General features: G+C 40.6%; 1 protein-coding gene and 1 long non-coding RNA gene across 3 annotated transcripts in view; one reads left to right on the top strand and one right to left on the bottom strand.

The window, feature by feature from the left end:
* Positions 1–13443, bottom strand: part of POP4 (POP4 homolog, ribonuclease P/MRP subunit) — a 377629-nt gene extending 364186 nt beyond the window's left edge. The window contains exons 1-7 of one of the 2 annotated variants that reach the window (XM_071756814.1): positions 13401–13443; positions 13265–13317; positions 12745–12968; positions 12009–12086; positions 11731–11792; positions 11336–11437; positions 10681–10856 (exon numbers count right to left, since the gene is read on the bottom strand). In XM_071756814.1, coding sequence (XP_071612915.1) covers positions 10720–10856; positions 11336–11437; positions 11731–11792; positions 12009–12086; positions 12745–12968; positions 13265–13317; positions 13401–13407 — 663 coding nt within the window. In that variant the 5' untranslated portion in view covers positions 13408–13443 and the 3' untranslated portion in view covers positions 10681–10719. Of the gene's footprint in view, positions 1–10498; positions 10857–11335; positions 11438–11730; positions 11793–12008; positions 12087–12744; positions 12969–13264; positions 13318–13400 lie in introns of those variants that run through there. The other variant, XM_071756813.1, reaches the window with a different exon arrangement.
* LOC139802053 (uncharacterized) overlaps positions 1–18882 on the top strand; it is a 37880-nt gene that overhangs the window by 6567 nt on the left and 12431 nt on the right. The window lies entirely within an intron of this gene.

The following is an 18882-nucleotide window of genomic DNA, read 5'->3' on the forward strand; positions in this document are numbered from 1 at the left end:
TTCAGTGCAGATTTTCAATAGGAATCCTGAATTTCTGTCTGGGGTTTCCATTTCTTTCTGAGCAGAGAGCACAAGCAGTGCAGGTGACATATGTGGGATACATCCAGCATGCCATACAAGTGCTGCCCTTTGTGGGTTTTGTAGTCTATTGAAGATTAAGTCTGGTAGATGCTCTGTACAGCCACTTTGGGTAGTTTTGCTGCAGACCTGACCTCTGCCAGCCTGGGCTGCATAGCTGAGATGTCTCCATCATTACAGTTTGACTGGAATGACTGCTACAGCTGTGGCTGTTCAGCAAGGACCTCAGATTGCATACAGGAGCAGTATAAAAGTCCTTTTCGTTCACTTCGAGGGGTTGTCCTGCCTCAGCATCCCAGTCCACAGCTTTGTTATGCCTTACAGGGTGCTTTCATTGCCCCAAAGTGACTCCCAAATCTAATGCTCCCCTGAGGACTTTGAGTATTGTTTGTATATTACAGGCAAAGGAAGCAAATTCAATACAGGCAGTGCTAGGGACACTGCTCAGAAATCCTGGCAATCAAAGCTGTAATTGGGCATTTGGCCACAGCACTGAAGTAAATGGGAAGAGGAGGGTTGGTAAGATATTTGTGTCAGATTTGTGCTTAGAATGCCTTTAATTAATTGGTGGAGACGCACATGCAAGAACAATTTTTGAAATAAAAGCGGTAACTATTACTCTAGTTGTTTCCCATGCTGAAGCTACCTTGTGGTACCTACAAGTTCTGAATAGAGAATGACACTAATTTCAATCTGACCTGCTGTGGGTTCCATTCATTGTGAGATTCACCCTTCTGGTTTTCCCCATGAAATAGTGTTTCCCCAAGGACTGGTAGGAGCTGAAGCCACATGTGAATATCTACTGCTGTCAACAGGTTACAGTGTTCAGGGTAGCAGCATGCCTATTCCAGTAATTAGATTTTGTAAAAAATAAAGGATTTTTTGTTTGGTGAACCACTTTGCTAGAAGGTTTTGCTGAATTCATAGTAACTTTTTTTTTTTTTCTGAATTCATAGTACCTTTGGTAAAGAGTTTCTCTTCCCCTCAGCTGAATGTAATTTTACAAAGGCTTTTTTCATCCTAATGTATCTTGGTGATGGCTGTACACAGCAGGACAAGCACACCCTGTTGGCTAAGGTGCTGGGTTTGGCATCCTCTCCATCAGAGTTGACCAATTCCATCCCACCGCTCAGTGTGGAGCTGCAGGAGGGGTCCCCAATGTTCCTTGCCTGCCCTGCCTGTGGAGCACCTCGCACCAGTAGCATCTCTCCCTATCCACATGGTAGAGCACATCCAATTGTTTGGCATTTTTTGGCAAGTAGGTTTTGAAGCAGAACAAGGGGTTTATTGTCCTTCGACAGAGTGAGAAACACCAGCCATGCCCTTCCTTTTTGCAACAAGTCACTCTGGGCAGCAACATACTGCCAGGGTGGTCACATCAAGTGTGTGGCTTACTCTGAGTTACTGCAGCAGTGCTGAAGGGTTTGCAGAGTACAAACCTCACCTATTGTCTCATTTGAGCACATGTTTTCAAGCTTTAAGACACAGAGTAAACCTGATGTTATACATTTATTTGGCCTTTTAACAAGATGAGAAGTTAAGAGTCTTACACTGGTGGTTCTGGGACCTGTGTGACTTCCTGTAAGAGTGTATCCTTTTCTGAAGGAAATGAGGTCTGATTTTTAGCAGCTGGAAATGTCTGGCTTAATTTGGTTCTGCTTCCTGATTTCATTTTGGCATGGTAGGCAATTCAGAAAATATATTTGCATTAAGGAAAATTCAGTTGTTATGGAAACATCTGAGAAAGGCAGCTGACAGAATAAGGATTAGAAGTACACATAGACACTGTAAAAAGGCAAGTTTATATAAGGTAAGGGAGCAATTTCTGGGCTCTCTCTGCTTCATAGGTGGTTTTTGTTAGAACAAGAAAAGAAAAACCAAACCAAACAAATAAAAAACCAAAACCAAACCAAACTTTAAAACTGTGAGCATGTGGCTCCATCTTCTGGTACCAAAGCAAAGTCTGTTGCTCTGGTCGTAGGAGGAGGTGAGATTTCTATAGCATGTTTATTCTTGCTGCAACAAAAGTAATAACAAAACCAACAGTAACAATACCAATATAGAAAAATACCTGGGCCTCAGAGCCATGCCACAAGTTAGCAATGTATTTTTCCTGAAGCTTACAAACCATTGTGCTGCATGGGAAGAAAATCAAAACATTCAGTATATAATCTCAAAAGTGGCTTGCCTTCCAAAGACCAGCTCTGCTCTCCTATGTGAAAACAATGTTTGATCTGGGTGTGGACTATACCTCGATGCCTGTGTAGGTGCTCAGATTGTCTCCTGACTGTCGCTGTAAAATGCTTTGCTTTGTTTCCACCTCCCCAATGATATATTTGGCTAAAATGCATGAAGCATTTTCATGGAAATGCTGTCTGGGCAGAAGTAGGAATGAACAGTTTTTTGAGATAGTCAAAAGAAAAAGGTGTTTTATCACTCCACCAAGCAGTAAATGTTGTTACAGTGCATATTGCGCATGCTTAATTGAGCTTGATTACTCAATCTGTTCACCTTAGTAACTCATTTTGTATTAAACAGAAGTCGTTGTTCAAAAGTTACCATTCCCTGTGTAAGCCTTGGGTTTTCTAAGTCATCTACAGTTTATAAGTAATTGCAAATAGGAGGTATTGCATCGGAAGTGCAAAATTAAAAATATGGATTATGTGTTTACTTTACTTCCATGTACATATGTCTTTTTTTTCCCCTGGGTATTGAGCCATATAAGGGAGCCTATATTCCTAGTATGATGATTTCAGTCTGAACTACTGCATGATAGAATTTTGAGAATGAAGGTGAGGGAACATAAATTTAGTGGCCCCACTGTTTCTGTTCACATACTCGTGCCACTGTCCCACTGACTCAAGTGGTAAATTATTTGCATGCAGCAAATATCTGTGGGGAGGGCTGTGAGGAGACCTGCTTGGAAAGAGGGCATGTGTGGCAGTCCAGCTCCTGTATGGCAGGGAATTATATCACTGAAATCATCCCTAAAGTAAGCACTAGCCAGGGTTTCTCATCATGGTCTCAGAAAAGCTGTGAGTTGAAAACAGAGATAGAACTGGCTTTTACTCTTCAGCATGGTGTTTTGAAGGCCCCCCACAGAGGAAGCATCTTAAATGGCCACAGACCATGCTGCCATAACACAGTTATATTCTGTCCCTGCAGCCAGAGTGCATTGGACTTCCCCTTGACACTTCCTAAGCTTTCCTCTTGATGCTGCCTATCATTCCTATGATCTTTTTTTCCCCCCCTGCTTATATTTATCTTTCAGCTTTAAGTTGTTTCATACCACTGGTGATTCCATACTTTGATATCTAGGGTCTGTGATTCTCTCTTGGTGCTGAGGAATATTCTAAAGGGATCTACTCACCTTTCTGAAAGATGTCACATGGGTAGCACCTTTCACTGACACTAACAGTAACTAAATACTACAGACCTCTTATTAGGAAGTAGAAACCCACAACAAATCTTGCCTGGAGTGTTTTTGATAAATCAGATCTTTTGCAGACATCTGGAAATTGTGTTTGCAAATCCCCAGCCAGCTTGTTTTGTAGTCATTGTTACCATAATTCAAGTTAATGTTGTTGCCATTTTTTACTTTCTAAAACACATGTGGTGCTTTATTGCTGAAAAAAGTAGTGGCTGCCTTGGAACAGAAGTTCTTTTAAAACCCTTCTTGGAAGTTTGCTGTTTGGAGAAACAAATGTCAAATCAATTGTCCTGGCTCTGAACTGCCATTCTGAAAATGCAGCTGTGAAAAGAGATTGCTTGGATCTTGCCACCCCAAAAAACTAGATTGATAATTATGTAGCAATGGAGACCTAAAATAACAAGTAGAACAAATAAACTTTTAGTTTTTCCTGCAAAGATTTGCTAAAAAAATACTAGATCCCAAGTGAGAATGCTCATGCCAAGTTTTAAATCTCATTTGAATTTTTATAGCTGTTATAATCTCAGATATATAACCTTGGAAATAGGTTCTCATAACAGAAATGCTGAGTCCCTTGACTGTTGCCTTGCAAGAAACAGTTGCTGTAGTAGGCTCCAGTTCTGAGACAAGTTTGCAAGGCTGGCTTATGTCTGCATATCATCAGTCAAATGGGTCTAAGCTGGGCTTTCACATAATTTGAGGATATTTGTGTGTACATGATCAGCCATATGCTGTTCCAATAATGTCAGCTTTCTAAGTATGATAGGCAAAATCCAGCATACCCTTATCCACTGAAATATTGCCACAGGCAGAGGCTTGGAGTTTGGACATTGTCATGGAAAGTAAAAAAGAGCTTATTTTCTTTTTTTTTGGACCTTTTTCTACTATATTTCTGTGCAGATGAAATGAAAGTTCCCAAGGAGCCTGGGCTGCAGAAGGAATCCACATGCCAGTGCTTTCTTCCCTCTCATTATCATATGCTTGCAAGCAAACTCTAATTTTTGAAATAAAAAACCTGCAGGATTCTTTATTGGGACTATTAAACCTTCAATCTTCATTATTTAGGACTGCTACTTACCTTTTACTCAATGAAGCCATAATGCAACTGCTCCTATAAAAACTATCGAAATGGCTACTGTGGCAGTGAGTAGATTTTCCTCCGTGTAAAATAATCCTCTGTGAGTGAGACATAACTATCATTTACATTAATTAGGCAGCCATATAATGGGGTGTTCAATAGCTATTACATCATTTAAATTCTTCAGTGAGCACCTCAGCCACCCAAGAACTATTCAGCTGAACATTTCCGAGTCCATAATTTTGAAATAATCCTTTAGAGAAAGAATATGCATAGCAGTGTTGCAGACAATTTCACAAAAAAAAAAAAAAAAAAAAAAAAAAAATTAAAAAAAAAAAAATCAGATTTATGGGATTATTTTAACATTTACAAGAAGTGAATAATCCTATTTTTCCCTCTCAGAGTAAGTGTTATTGGGTGGAGTCCATTTTGGGGCTGGTACTCTGTGTACTCTAGGGGATGGCCAAGGAGCTTGTAGTCAGAGGTCTGGACTTGCATACAAGGCAAGTGTGGTCCCCTAAACCTGTTACACGTGTAGGGCCCCAGAGCCATGTGGCTCAGCTGAGAAGCCCTGGCTCCCTGACAGGTGAGTGCAGTCATGCTTAAGGTTTTGTTTTTGAAGTCTAGTTTTTGTAAATCCAGTTTTTGTGTACTTTAAGATCAGTGTCTCAGTCAAAAGTCATGAGGCTAGGAGCTCCTTCAGAGAGCTGAAAGAAACGAGGCTTAATTTATTAACTAATATGCCAGGAAGAGACTTACATTAACATATCTGTACTGCATATCTTTAACATGCTGTTCAGCTGCCTAAAGAGGGTGATGGTTATTAAAAGATTGGCCAGTGCCTGAAAGTACAGGAAAATCACGTTTTAGGTCAGTGGTGCTTGGCGATAGTTAAGTGCTATGGGAAACAGTTACCAGCAAAATGAAAAAAAGTTTTGACTGTAGAGGAGGAGGTAATTGGTATATGGTTTGGGTTTTGCAACTATGTATTTTCTTTGACTGTAGAGGATAATGGCAGGGGATGAAATGTGTATAATTGTCTGGGAGTTAAGCAGCCTATACACAACTGGGCCTTGCTTCTGAGTTTTCCGTCTTTCCAACGGTGAGGCATAACACAGAATGCTGCAGCCCTTAATCATTGGTGTATTAGGACACCAGCAAACCTTGGTGCCTATGTAATTGCAGCTTGTAAGCTGTAATAGCCTAAAACACAGGCTGGGGAGCAGGGCAGGATAGACTGTAAAGTTAAGGCTGTGCTTTTCCTTCAGCATCTGGCTTTAGAGCTATTGGTGATTTTATTTTAGCCAATTGTATATGCTGAGTTCTCTGTAGTTCTCTCTAATCCCTGTCCAACAGGCAGAAAGTGCAGAGCTGGGTGTCAGAACCTGAGTGTAGATAGAGTGCCAGGTACTGTTTGTTCTGCAGCCCAGGAGGGTTGTGTTTGCCAGATGTAACTGCTCTTCTCAGCAGCATTGGATGCTTGATCCTCTATTTTTCACATTTGCTCATTAATTTAATTAAAGCAGTACACTGAGGGAGATTTCTGCATTACCAAAATTATACATTTTCATCACACACTGTAGGGAAGGTGACTCAGAATTGGAATTAGTTACCAAAGGAATGACAGAATTAAAGGAAATGTGAATCAAAGGTGGTCAAATGTCTGTGAAATTTCATAGAATCAGCTATTCTTAAGATATAATTTGACCTGGTATGTAGGATCAAGGTCCAGTAAATGTTGTAGCTTGACAAGCTTTGTAAATCCAGATGAATGAAGGTGAGCATTTGTTACACAGGATAGCTAATGAGCTTTACTCCTGAAGGCCCCACAAGCTAATGAGCTCACCTTGCATGCAAGAAAGTAATACAGCTTGTCTATGAGGCACAGCTGAGGAGGGTTAGTCTTTCAAAGTACTCAGGTGTTTTCCATATCAAGAAAGCTCGTTTGGAGTTCTGGAGTTGCTAACAGGACCAGCTGGGCATTTGCCTCAGCTGTGATGGATGTAGCAGAAGGGCCTGACACAGCTGTTACTGGCTACAGGGACCTTTTATCCTGCTGGAACTACTCAAATCTCACATTGTCTGTCGACTGAAGATGGAGGAAGGGTTGCTTGTGGATTTCTGGAACCTTGCCCTTGTATCTCCTATGTTAAGGTCACTGTGGAGAAAAAGGGTGATAATAATTTGGGAAATTGTATTATGTGCTGAGGTAGGAGTACAAGCTATGAATCAGCCATCTAGCAGTGTGAAGGTGTCAGTGACTACAGCAGCATCTATAAGGTAAGCAGAACTTCTGTTAGTTAGAAAAACTGTCAGTGTGTTTTTGGAACTTGTAACTGGGGAATGGGCACAGGTAACCATTCTGATACAGGGCTGAGGAATCACTTTATTAAGAAAAAAAAAACCTGCTGCCCTGTTTGTTTTTTTTTCCTGCAAATGTGTTGCTGATAAAGACCAAGATGGTGTCTCAGGTCTAATGCAACTTAGTGGGTCTGGACCATGCGTTAACTGCTCCAAATTATTTTAAGGTTTTTTTCAGCAATAAGCAACTCAATAAAAGTTGCTTATTCAAAGGTTTCAGAAGCTTTAGAAATTGTTTTTAATCTCTTGCACTGACAAAATCTTCCCAGATGTGAAATACTAAAATGGACAAAGAAATTTATGAGGGGAATGAATTTGTGCAGGCTTGAGAATCAATTAAAAAAGACTCTTGTCTGGATCAAGATTTTATGTTCTCATGCTTCTCTAAAACATTAGGTGGCTTGAATATATAGAGTTAGCATCAGCACGTGCTGCTGTGATTTCAGTGATTTAATGAATTTTCCAAGGAGCAAACTCCATTTGAGTTTCCCTCAACTAGAAAATTCTCTATGTTTTCTTGGATGTGACTTAGCTTTAACATCAAGCATTCCTACAATGAATTATTTTGAAGCTTCAAACAGAAGTTATAGCGTTTCTTTGTTTTCCCATTATTGCTTAAATATTTGAAATTCAGCTGGATAGTTTGCAATGGTTTCAGTTCAGATTGGTTATAAATACGTGTGTCTTTGTATATATCGTATGTCATAGGAAAGAAGAGATGCATGTAACATAGTGAGACAGTGTTGTTTGTTGTTGTTCATTATTTCCGGGTTAGCGTTTTCTTTAGTGAGAGTTTAGGTGTAAAAATCATCATGAAAAATGTTATCTCTGCTGCATGCTGTTCATATTTGAATATAAGAAAGAAGAGGCATTTTAGAGACAGTTGTGATTAGTTTTCTGATTTTCTAATATTAACTGTCTCAGCTAATGAAGTGAAAGAGAATGGTCATAAATCAGCACAGGAGGACTGGTGAGCCATCATTTTCCCATTATCCCATTTCTAAGGAAGTTACTTCACAAGCAACCAGGAGTTTAATGTGTTCTAGTGAAAGACAAACACAGGGCCCTGTTTGTCTCCATGTGTTCTGGAAAAAGCAGATGGGACAAGGGTTTGGTCCAAGAACTGCTGAGTAGATGGTGATACCAGTGGTCTGTGGGAGTGATTCAGCTTAAGTCAGTTATAGGGGCTGTTTGGAATATCTTGGTGGGTCATTATAAAAAGGCCTCTTAGGCAATTTACCAACTGCAGTAATGGTGTCGTGAATGCATTGGCGGTTCAGCTCTCCTGTTATTCTTCATTTGTCATCTGTCCTTATGTGCTACTAGCATGTGATTACCTTGAGGAGACCTTTGAAGTCTCTTCAGCACTCTTTGCTGTAAATAATGAATGCCTTGCTATTATTTATCGAAAGGGACTGCTTGGTAGCATTTGTCTTTTATGGTTGCTGAAATAGGTTAAGCAATGGAAATGCCAGTAGCTATGGGAAGTTGTATCATGTTCATCTCTGTGTCCATAAGGTAGAATATGGTGTGTCCTTCACAGCACAATGAAACATGATTGTACCTAATTCCAATTTGTATGGCATTCCCATTAAAGATATCTATTTAAGACATCCATTAAAGGACCTTAATGTTAATTAACAAGACTATGCCAATAAAGTTCTATTAGCTTCTCCCTATTAATTTAGTATTATAGGCATTTAACAGATGTCTTAACTAGATATTACACTGAAGGCGATGAGCAAAATTAAAATTAGGCCTTGTCCTGAAAGTTTCTGCTATGATTTATGCTTTCTACCACTTTGTTTGGTTTTCCTTCTGGAAATCTATAGCAAGAACACTGTTTTCCCCATCTCAAGGGCAGTATTTCATATAATTGCAACAAAGATTTATTTCCTTACCAACCACTTTATTTCCTGACTTCAAAAGGGGCAGAAAAGTAGTCTGTTGTGCTAAACTTTTAACTGAGTCTGGTTTGGTCTGAATCTGACTTTGGTCTGTGGCTGAAGGATTGTGCCAGGGAGATGCAGCTCTCCTGTCACCTCTTCCAGCAACACCTCTAGAAAAGAAGTAGTTGCTTTGGAGCCCACCTGACTGAGGGCTGTCTGGCACAGTGTTTTTTATAGGACTGGGGAGGGTTGAAGTAGTGATGATCTTTTGGCTTTCTCATGGTAGACAAATGGCTTGCGTGTCCTGCATTGTGGTGAAGAGCTCTAGCTGGAACTGTGATCCTAACCCCAGTACTAGGCTTTGGTGTGTATCCTATGTGAGGAGCAACTATGTTCTCTTTAAAAAAATTACCCTGGCTGGCTACAAATAGTTGAATGACAGCAGGGATAAACTCCTCTTCCTAGATACAGGTATTTAATTTGATCCTGAAATTGACTTCATAATTTAGATTGAAAGCTTTGGAAAGCTACGTGTATAAGTACCATAGAGGCTCCTTCATAACAGAAAAACATTAAGTGATGTAAATACAGGGGTCACTTTCACCTCCCAGAAATGTCAAACCTGCCCAGTCAATGAAAGGCTGTAATCTGGACAATGAGAAAAAGGATTCTGGAAGTAAATGGTAAAAAAAAAAAAAAAAGAGAGAGAGAGGTGGGGTGTGTGAGGATACAAGAAGCACATGCACTTTAAGCTGAACAAGTCTCCACTGGTCTAAATATGGGACTGCCATTACAACCACTGTTGCATACCTGCTGCAAAAGCTAATATTTATAGCAAGTTTAAATATTGGAAGTTTCTTCACAAGTGGTGCTTCATTTACAGGTGGTTGGTGGGTTTAGAAGACTTCCACTAGGAAACTACTTTTTCTGTATTCCAATGATGTGGTACTCACAAACAATAGACAGTGAGAGCCTTTTATAAAATCATGTATGTAACATGCATGTTTTAATAAGAAAAGTTGCTTTTTTTTTTTTAATATGTAACACAGACACCACATCTACCTAGATATAAGAATAGGCTAAAGCAAAGCCTATTAGACATTAAATCTATCAGTAGACATTAAATCTTCATAAAGTAATTTTGTGGGTAACTGAAATACAAGATTGAATGAGTGTCACTTCCATCTTCAAATTTTTATCTTCAAGTCCTTCTCACTTATGTGTCGTGTTCCCTGCACACTGACAATATAAGATGTATTTACTAATATAGATATATTTGATTTAACCTTAAAGTAGCATGTAATTAGTAAGCACCTAGTAGCAAACAGTTTGCAGGTCTGCATTATATGTTCGGTATGTTTGTGTGTGTGTGTATATATATGTATTCTGTAACAAGATAAACCACAGGGAAGAAGGTATTCAAGGTGAAACCTACCAGTTGAAACAACTTACTTGCATATGCTTGCACCAGGCAGATGTTGATGTTGGCTCAGGTACAATGATTATAAAAGAGCAGTTGTCATCACCTAGACTCATTGTAAGCATACACTGGGCAAATAAAACACCATATATGCAGAAGGCAGGGATAACATTTATCACCAAGTTACAAGATACAATTTTCATTGTGCAAATTTATCACAAATTGAAACAGAAGTCAGGTAATTAACATTAATCATGAAAGTTTAATAAAGCCAGAATGTTATACACAAAAACAAACACAAAACCCCAACTCCAACAGTCTGAAAGACTGCTTTAGAGCCAACAGATACCTGTTATTCTTCAGTATGAAAAAATCTTATAAAAATATTTCACATAGCTATCCTAATTTCAATCTGCAAGAAAACAGCAGACAATTCTATTAATACTCGTGATTTTCCAAGAAATCATAGGTCAATACTTCCTTTCAACTTGAACTTCTTTGCAGATCGCTCACTTGCTCTAAGCTGGAATTTGCTTCCATAGATGTAGGAAATGAATCCATCAATCTCCAAGCTAAACACATTGTTAAGTTTGGGAACAACTGAAAATGCAGAAGGAAAGAAATTAGCAGGAGTGAACTAATGTAAATGCCTGTTATGAAAATATAATGACATACCATGGGACTTTAGGTTTTCCATATTTCAACATTTTTATGCTTTAGTAAGAGAAGAAAAATGAATCATCTAAATTTTAAACTGGAATTACTAAAATCAATCCTCTTTCACAAGCGTGCAGCAGGTGTTGCTGAGAACACCTAAAATGAATCAGATGGAACAAGCCATGTGCACAGCCACAATGGATTCACTGAAAATTCTTTTTTGCATTGCTTATACCTAATGAAATACTTTCTGATAAGATATTGGGCTGTATTATGGTCAGTTAAGACACTGGCTTCTGGCACTCTATACAAAGAATTAAAAGCACTTATATAAAACAGTGTTCTTAGAGGTGTAAGATGAATAGTGTGTTTAAGAAATTTCCGATTATTCAGTTTGCAAAAAACACTAAAAAAGATCTTGCCTTTTAATTTGTCTTCTTTAGTGATAATTTTGAAGACATGTTTAAATTCCTGTAGAATGATTCCTGTTATCCCAACGTAAGAGGGGCACTTAGATTTTGTGACTGAAAGAACAGAAGTATGTGTTAGAAAATTTCAGATAGAAGCAGTTTATTTGCAATGTTGTGAAATTATGCGGTTACAGTAATTACTGGTAAAACTTGCAGTTAATCTCTGCAACAAACAACATGTTTTTTCAAGAGTGATTAAAATTAAAGTGGCATTGGTAAGCAGAGAAAGATCTTATCAACATATATCAACTATGTGATTCTGGAGTGATTCTGAAAGGAATTTAAAAATGAGCACCTGAAATGTAGGAGTACCTACTCAACTTCTGTAGAAGAAAACAACAGAATACCTGTAACAATAGCTCCGTGGAGATCAGCTTTTAGCAGTTTGCTCTGAACCATATGTGGTTGCCTTAAAGAAGAGAGTACGATCAGAGAAAAGGGAAACAAAATTATATGGAAAGTTACATTTACAAAATGTGACTATGACTATTGACATCATGGCCAAAGTTTACAGAAGCAGTACACATCCTTATCAAGTAACTATGATGTTTTCAGCAGTAACTAAGTAAATCTAGAAATACCCACCAAATCAAAACCATGCTAATTTTAAAATATCTTGACTTACGCATCTGGTTTAAGTCCGTGACACAGGTCTCTGATGTACTGTTTCCAGAGTTCATGTAGTGGTAGAAAGATGGCATACCTGCAGTAAAAAGGTGTTACAAATACAAAAACGTTGTTATCCAAAAATCTATTGGTTGGTAACTGAAGGAATCCATATTTACAATAGAATTAAGCATTTAACATAAGTCTTTTTTGTGCAGTGTCTGTTCTCATAAATTAACCTATGAGGTAACCCACTCCAAGCAGGTTTGCTTCATGAGGAAAGCAGTTTGGGTATGCTCCTCATTCTCAACCCAAACCAGTGATGTGTTTCAGAGGAGCAGGCTACATCTAAGAAAAAAGACATTTCTACTCCTGTACCTCTGCACGTATTCACGTTAGCAACAGCAGGGGCTTTATTCAACATGTATAAGTTTGAGAAATGGATGCAAAATTTTGACTCTCTGGTCATAGGCAGTCTAACTTTAAAAGCTGACATCAGAGGTGATTGTATTTGGACCTGATTTCTTCTTATACTTAGGTATAACAAAAGGGAAGACAACCAGTACTGAACAGGAATGCATCTTCTGATGATACAGACATGAGAACTGTGTTCTCACTGTGAAATGCCTCAGACAGAGTCTCAGGCTGACTCTGCACATGGCAGGGTCAGGATCCACACGTACCCACTGCTGCCAGTGGGGACTTCTGATGTGCATCCCACTTTTACTATACAGAGAAAATATGTAAGAACTTACCTTCGCTGTTCAGGTTCAATTTCAAAAAGACGCATTTCTCGCCTTTGCTTGGCAGTAAAACCTTTTGTTTTCTTCCTCTTTGGCTTTGTCTTTTTTTTTGAATAATGCTCAAGAACTACAGCTTTCCGAGTTAAAAAATCCTGGATGGCTTCATCCTTCTTTCTCGGCATGCTACGCTTCAGGAAGGCACTTACAAACACTTTGGCCTCTTCTGATCCCTGAGGCTAAAGATATTTTAAAAGATACTTGAAAATATTAAATTTAAATTAAGACCTTGACTTCCCATCAAGTTAACACAATCGCCATTAAAAAGCGTTCGCATGCTGCGCCCCGCTGCAGGCACATCGTATGGTGCTGCATGCTCACGTTACTGGCGTCACTCGAGTGCCTATCGGTGAGGGTTTTGTGTCCAGTGCGACAAGGCGGGTCCAAACCCAAGGGGACTTGCTGGGGATACCGGCACCGCCCCCACCTCCCTCCCCCGCGTCCCTCCCGGGGGGCGAGAGCAGCGGGGCGGTACCTGAAGGCGCGGCTCCCCGGTCTCCCCCGATGACAGGCGGCGGTACAGCTCCCCTGCAAGGCAGAGCGGGACGGGGGGTCAAACCGGGGCGTCTGCCAGGGCTCCCGCAAATCCCCGCTCGCCCCCCGGCTCTCACCCTCCATCGCGGCGGTCTCTGTCGCAGGAGGTGACGGCAGCGGAGGCGACGCGCGGCTGCGCAGAGCCGCGGCTGTGTGGGTCCGCCCAAGATGCCCGGTTCCGCGTCGGGGGGAGCTCTGCCTGGATGGGGGTTATAAACAGCAGGCAACTGGTTTTGTCTCATTATGATGTGATAAAAATACCTCACGGCAGTGCAGGAGGCCCGGGGGTAGGGGCGTAGCCCAGCTCACTCCCTCTGGCTTTGGCTGGTGTGCATGACAAAAGGCTCCCACAATCTTTTCATCAAACAGAAGCCAAAAGGGTGTGTGTGTGTGTGATTTAGACCACTCAGCGTATCAAAAATAATGCCTCCGTATGTACATTAACAAGATGTGACTGCCTCCTGTGCTGGCTGAGGTGTAAATCCCAGGGATTCAGAGGCAGCTCTGCTGTAGGTAACCAAGACACACACACACACACACATACACACACTCCAACTCCATCCGTCTCTGTCATTGGTACCTGGCTGGTGTGAGCTCTCGTTCAGCTGTTCCCAGTAGTTAACAGTGTGAACTACAGTTACTGTAACTGCCTGTAACCACAAACTCAGCAACATGAGATATTTCTTTAAAATCTGTCCCCATGTTCATGGTAATCAAGGTAAAAAAATCAGGAAGACTCCACCAGCAATGGGATTTACCTCCTCTGGTATGTTGCTGCCTTTCCCCTCCTGGGTTAGGACTAAGTCTTGCTTGCTGTACAGCAGAGAGGTACCTTGAAACCAGAGAAGCCAGTCCTTTTTCCTTGCCCACCTAGTCCCAAGTTTAGATGCCCTCCACTCAAACATGATGGTTCTCCAAACAGAGAAGAGTTTTATATTCTTGTCACAGGCAGATATTGACTTAGCAGCTAATTAAGCACTTCTTGGTAAAGGATAGTTAGGGAGCAAACTACTGAGGCAGGGTAGAGGAAGCACACTGCTTTTGTTGAGTGCTGCTGTGGAGCACAAAGGCACTAAAGTGATCCCTATCAGGGAATGAAATTGTGGATGTGTGTGTGTGTGTGTGTGTGTGTAAAGAAGGGGCAGTCTCTGCAGAGTATTAAGCATGAGCACCAGTTGGTTTGTATCACAGACCTCCTGGCAGTTAAGCACATTGCCACAGCAAGCAGATCTCTTGGTTTTACAAAGCATGACTCCTTGAGTTGTCATTGCTACTAAGAAAGATCAATTTTCATGAATGGAGTACCAGGGTAAGTGCTATTGGTCTTTAGGGCCATATGAGTGCTCCTTCACTGGATTTATGCTGCAATTCCTAGGGCACATCAGGGATTAATAGTCAAATCAGTGTTGGCGGTGCTGGTGTTGTAAATCCAATGATCCAGGCTAAACTAGTGCCTGGGGAAGCCAGTCTCTTCCAACAGCTCTACATCTTCATTTCCCAATTTATCTTCAGATATAACATCTGAAGGAGTGAGATCAGTGTGTTAGCGTGTGTCCAGGCAGGAAGGCTCTGTGTCAGGAGTCAAGATTCCCATCAAATAAACATGAAAAATAATAGGCAAAAGAAACTGAGAAACCAGAGAACAGGCAAAGACTGTTTGTAGATAAGAAAGACAAGGCTCAGAGAGATGAGGAAAGATGGATAAAATGTGTCTATAAAAGAAAGTGAAATATACAAACAAAGTAATTTTAATGTGTGTTTCCAAATGTGCAGCATCACCTGTTCTGCCTGCCTCAGTGTCTTAGACTTGTGAAGCATCTTACTTCGAGTAAATCACTTGGAATAGGTTTATAGATATGTAAATCCCTAATATATATATTACTAATACTAAGTTATAGGTGCCAGTATTGGCATTTCTTATTCTATTAAATCTATTCATGGCTATATTTATTACCCTAAAAAATAATAATTATATATAACCTATGCAAAGCCCCAACTTTAAAGCAATCTAACTGCGTGCACTAGGGGGCCACATTGCTGTACCTGTGGATAGTGCTGAATTCAAGGGCTGGGGAGGAACCCGTGAGAGGCCAGGCTGGGTAACAGCAATGTCCTGGGGAAAGCCAAGTGAAATGTGGGAGCAATTATAGAAAGAGCTTTTTATTGACAGTCATGGAAAGCTAAAACTTGAGATACAGAGTGACAAAAGATGGTAAATAAAGATATTTGTGTGACACAAAAATTGGTGATTTTTTGAAAAAAAAAATTATGAATGGAAGCAAGAGATGAGCAGAAGTACATGAAGTTAACTGATGTGTGTAAAAAGTGACTGGACCATAGTTACTGTTATACTTTTGCTGATTGTTACTGATACAAGAAATAAATATCGTAATTCTCTAGAAGAACTGTTTGAGCAAGAATGTGAGCTTTCAAGATCAATGTATTTTATTTCTCTGGCCAAATTGTATTAGCAGCTGAATGGGGTCCCCAGGGATGTCTGTACTGGTGAAAATAATTTCCATTTAAAACCCTCTGATCTGATTGCCACTATCCAAACACCAACCTCCTAATACAGACTCCCATGGTTGTGCTGAAGCAGTGTGCAGCCAACCCATATCAGTCCTGTGGTTGTCCCACCACCCCTGCCTGCATCTTGCCATCCCTCCATGGTGCCAGTTCCTCCTTTGCTGACATCCCCTTGAACCTGGTGAGGAGCACAGAGCTGCTCCATGCCAGCATTTTTAGGGGGCTTGGCTGATCATCCCCAGCTCTGGCTGTGCACACTGAGATGTTCTGGTGTGTCCTATGAGGTCCAGGGCTCCCTGGGACAGCTGCTTATGTCTGGAGATGGCACTGAGCAGCCAGGGTGGGAGCTGACACCCATTTGGGTGGGCAGGCAGAGTACTTCGTATTAGTGGCTTGAGTTTTCTTTTCTTGTCAGTGTAGGTTTGCTAGAAGAAAGTTTGTAGCTTTGTGTGTAGAAGCCCAAACTCTTGCATTGTGGCTTTGGTGAAAAAATTTTAGGTGGCTGTGGTTAGTTAATGAGTGTGATCTTCACATGTACCTTCTATCCCTCAAACGTTTATTTCCCCATACAGTTTTTTGGTAACTTTTTCTGCTTCATTAGCTTATATTTAAGTCATAGATTAGGGTGAGATGTGTGTCTGCGTCCTGTTGTACCCCCTCTCCTCCCACCAGCTGGTAACCATTCTTTCTAACTGACGTTACATTATTTCTTTACAATCCTGGCTCCTTGTCATCTCCAACTGCAGCTTCAGGGCAGATAAAAAAGTCTGTCTTTTCTGTCTGTGAGAGCACAAGAAAGCACTTGGAAACATAACCCAAAAATACCTTGGTGGCACAGAAATGAGAAAGCAAATAATAATCCCAAATTTTTTTTTAAAAAATTAAATTATTTAAAAACGAGATTTTACAACAAAACTAAAGAAACAAGGAGGGTGATTGAGGAGCCCAGGCCTTGTCTGGGAAGCTGCTCTCACCAGAGGGCACCCTTAGACTGTGTCTTGGCTGCTGGCACTCCTGGGTTCCCGGGCAAGGCTGGAGGTGGCACCTGTGAAATTTCTGTACATAATGCTATGTGTTGTTATAATTCAACTAACTGTTTCAAGTCTAAGGAAAAAAAAAACCAACACAAAACTTTAAAAATTGTTTCCTCTCCTGGAAGAAATTTGTCTCTTGGCAGCTTTTTTTTTTTTTTTTTTTTTTTTTTTAAACATACAAGACTCCAGTTCTTCCATAAATCCACCTCCTCTGCATCGCAGCAGGATGAAAAGTGGAAAGAGGATTCTGAAGGATGCTGCAAGTTAAGGAAGCCACTTTTAAAAACACAGATATATTCTTATGTCAAAATAAGAACCTATATCTTTAAAATACTAAAATTATGAGTGCTCCTAGAATACATGGAGGAAAATGAACTACCTAGGTATAAAAGCAGCACTTTTTCCTCAAAACAGTACTGAAGAGTCAGTAAGCTGAGGTTTTTGCAGCTGATGTTTGATTTACCTGCATGCTGAGATCATGTATGATCCAAATACACGTCAGGATGACAGACACCACTGTTGCTTCTGAACAGCTTGTGTTTACTAATTAATACCAGCATTCTGCATTCATGTATTATTCCATGAGTCTATCATACAATCATTGCTTTTTCTATTATTTAATACTCCATTAGGTCTTATTGAATAGTTTATTTTAAAACATAATTAGTATTTGCTTATATGTGATAGGGATGTATGATACAAAATGAGTATTAAAAATTATAAATTAGAAAGTAGTAATAGTCATTGGAGTTACAGCAGATTGAGTAGTTTAACATATTTTGTTTTGGTTAAACTGCATAAAATTAACATAAATCATTCAAATTTTAAAATAACACAAATAAAAAGGCTCTAGGCTTAAAAATCACTTTTGTTGGATATTCATCAAAAATGTTTAGATTTTTTTCTAGAAAAGGGTTGTTAAATTCTGCAAGCCTGTGTGACATGGTTTGGCTGTCCTGAGTTGGCACTTTACCCATGGGAAGTAAGCTTTGACCAAAAATCTGTTAATGCACACTGCATGCTACTATTTGTGATAATGTAAAATAGAGAAATGGTGCCTCAAGGAGCTTCATGCTACAGTGCTGTGGCTGCTGCAGTACTTGCACAGCCCTGTTATCCTGGGGTGCTGCTTCTGGTCACCTCTAAATCTCCTTGCACTGCCAGGCTCCAGGGCCACACACAGGGAGCTCCTGAGCATCAGCAGCTCATAAATATGCTGTGAGGAACCCAGCCTCAGGGCTCTAGGGTGAGATGGAGCCGTTTTTAGTAGGACTAAGGTGATAGGAAGGAACAGGCACCTTTCATGCAAGGCTTATGCTAAAATAATTTATGTTTCACTGAAGCATCTTTTGCTGTGTTTCCCAGAAAGTGCTGAAGCACTGACAGCTTGGCCAGAGCCACGTTCTGTCTCAGGGCTGCTCCTGCTGCCCCAGCCCATGGAGGAGCAGGAGGCTCCAGCCCAGCAGGGCAGTGCCTGTAGCACAGCCACCTCCTGCACAGCTCCCAGTCAGCAGGTGCTCCATGCCAAACAGCCAGCATGCCTGGAGTTAGGAACTGGGATGAAATCCCAAGTGAAAAGGTTCATTAATTAAACAAATTTCTCATTTTTACTCTGTAATGAGGTGTCTTTCACAAAAGCCCTGTTCCTGCCAGACTCTTTTGAAGTAGCACAATTAGGCTGTCAGGAGTGAACCATTCATTGTAATAAAAGGAGTCAGCTTGCACACCTCCAAAGAGAGATGCACTGCTGAGCTGACAGACACCATGGCCTCATCTGCTGAGGCACCACGTAGCTTCAGGTCCTGCTGGTTTGAACATGTCTGTCACAACAGCCCAGCTCATGCAAGCCCTGCCCATGGGACTTGTGTGCCTCCAGAAATTAAGGTAGTGTGACCCAGAGAAAAACAAGTGCACACTATTTGTCTGTTGAAACTGGGCTGAAGGAGCCCAGTGATGTCCATGCTGCTACAGTCAACACCTAAACTGGCAGTGTCCTGAG

This window comes from Heliangelus exortis, chromosome 13, assembly GCF_036169615.1.
Source record: "Heliangelus exortis chromosome 13, bHelExo1.hap1, whole genome shotgun sequence".
NCBI classification, from domain to species: Eukaryota; Metazoa; Chordata; class Aves; order Apodiformes; family Trochilidae; genus Heliangelus; species Heliangelus exortis.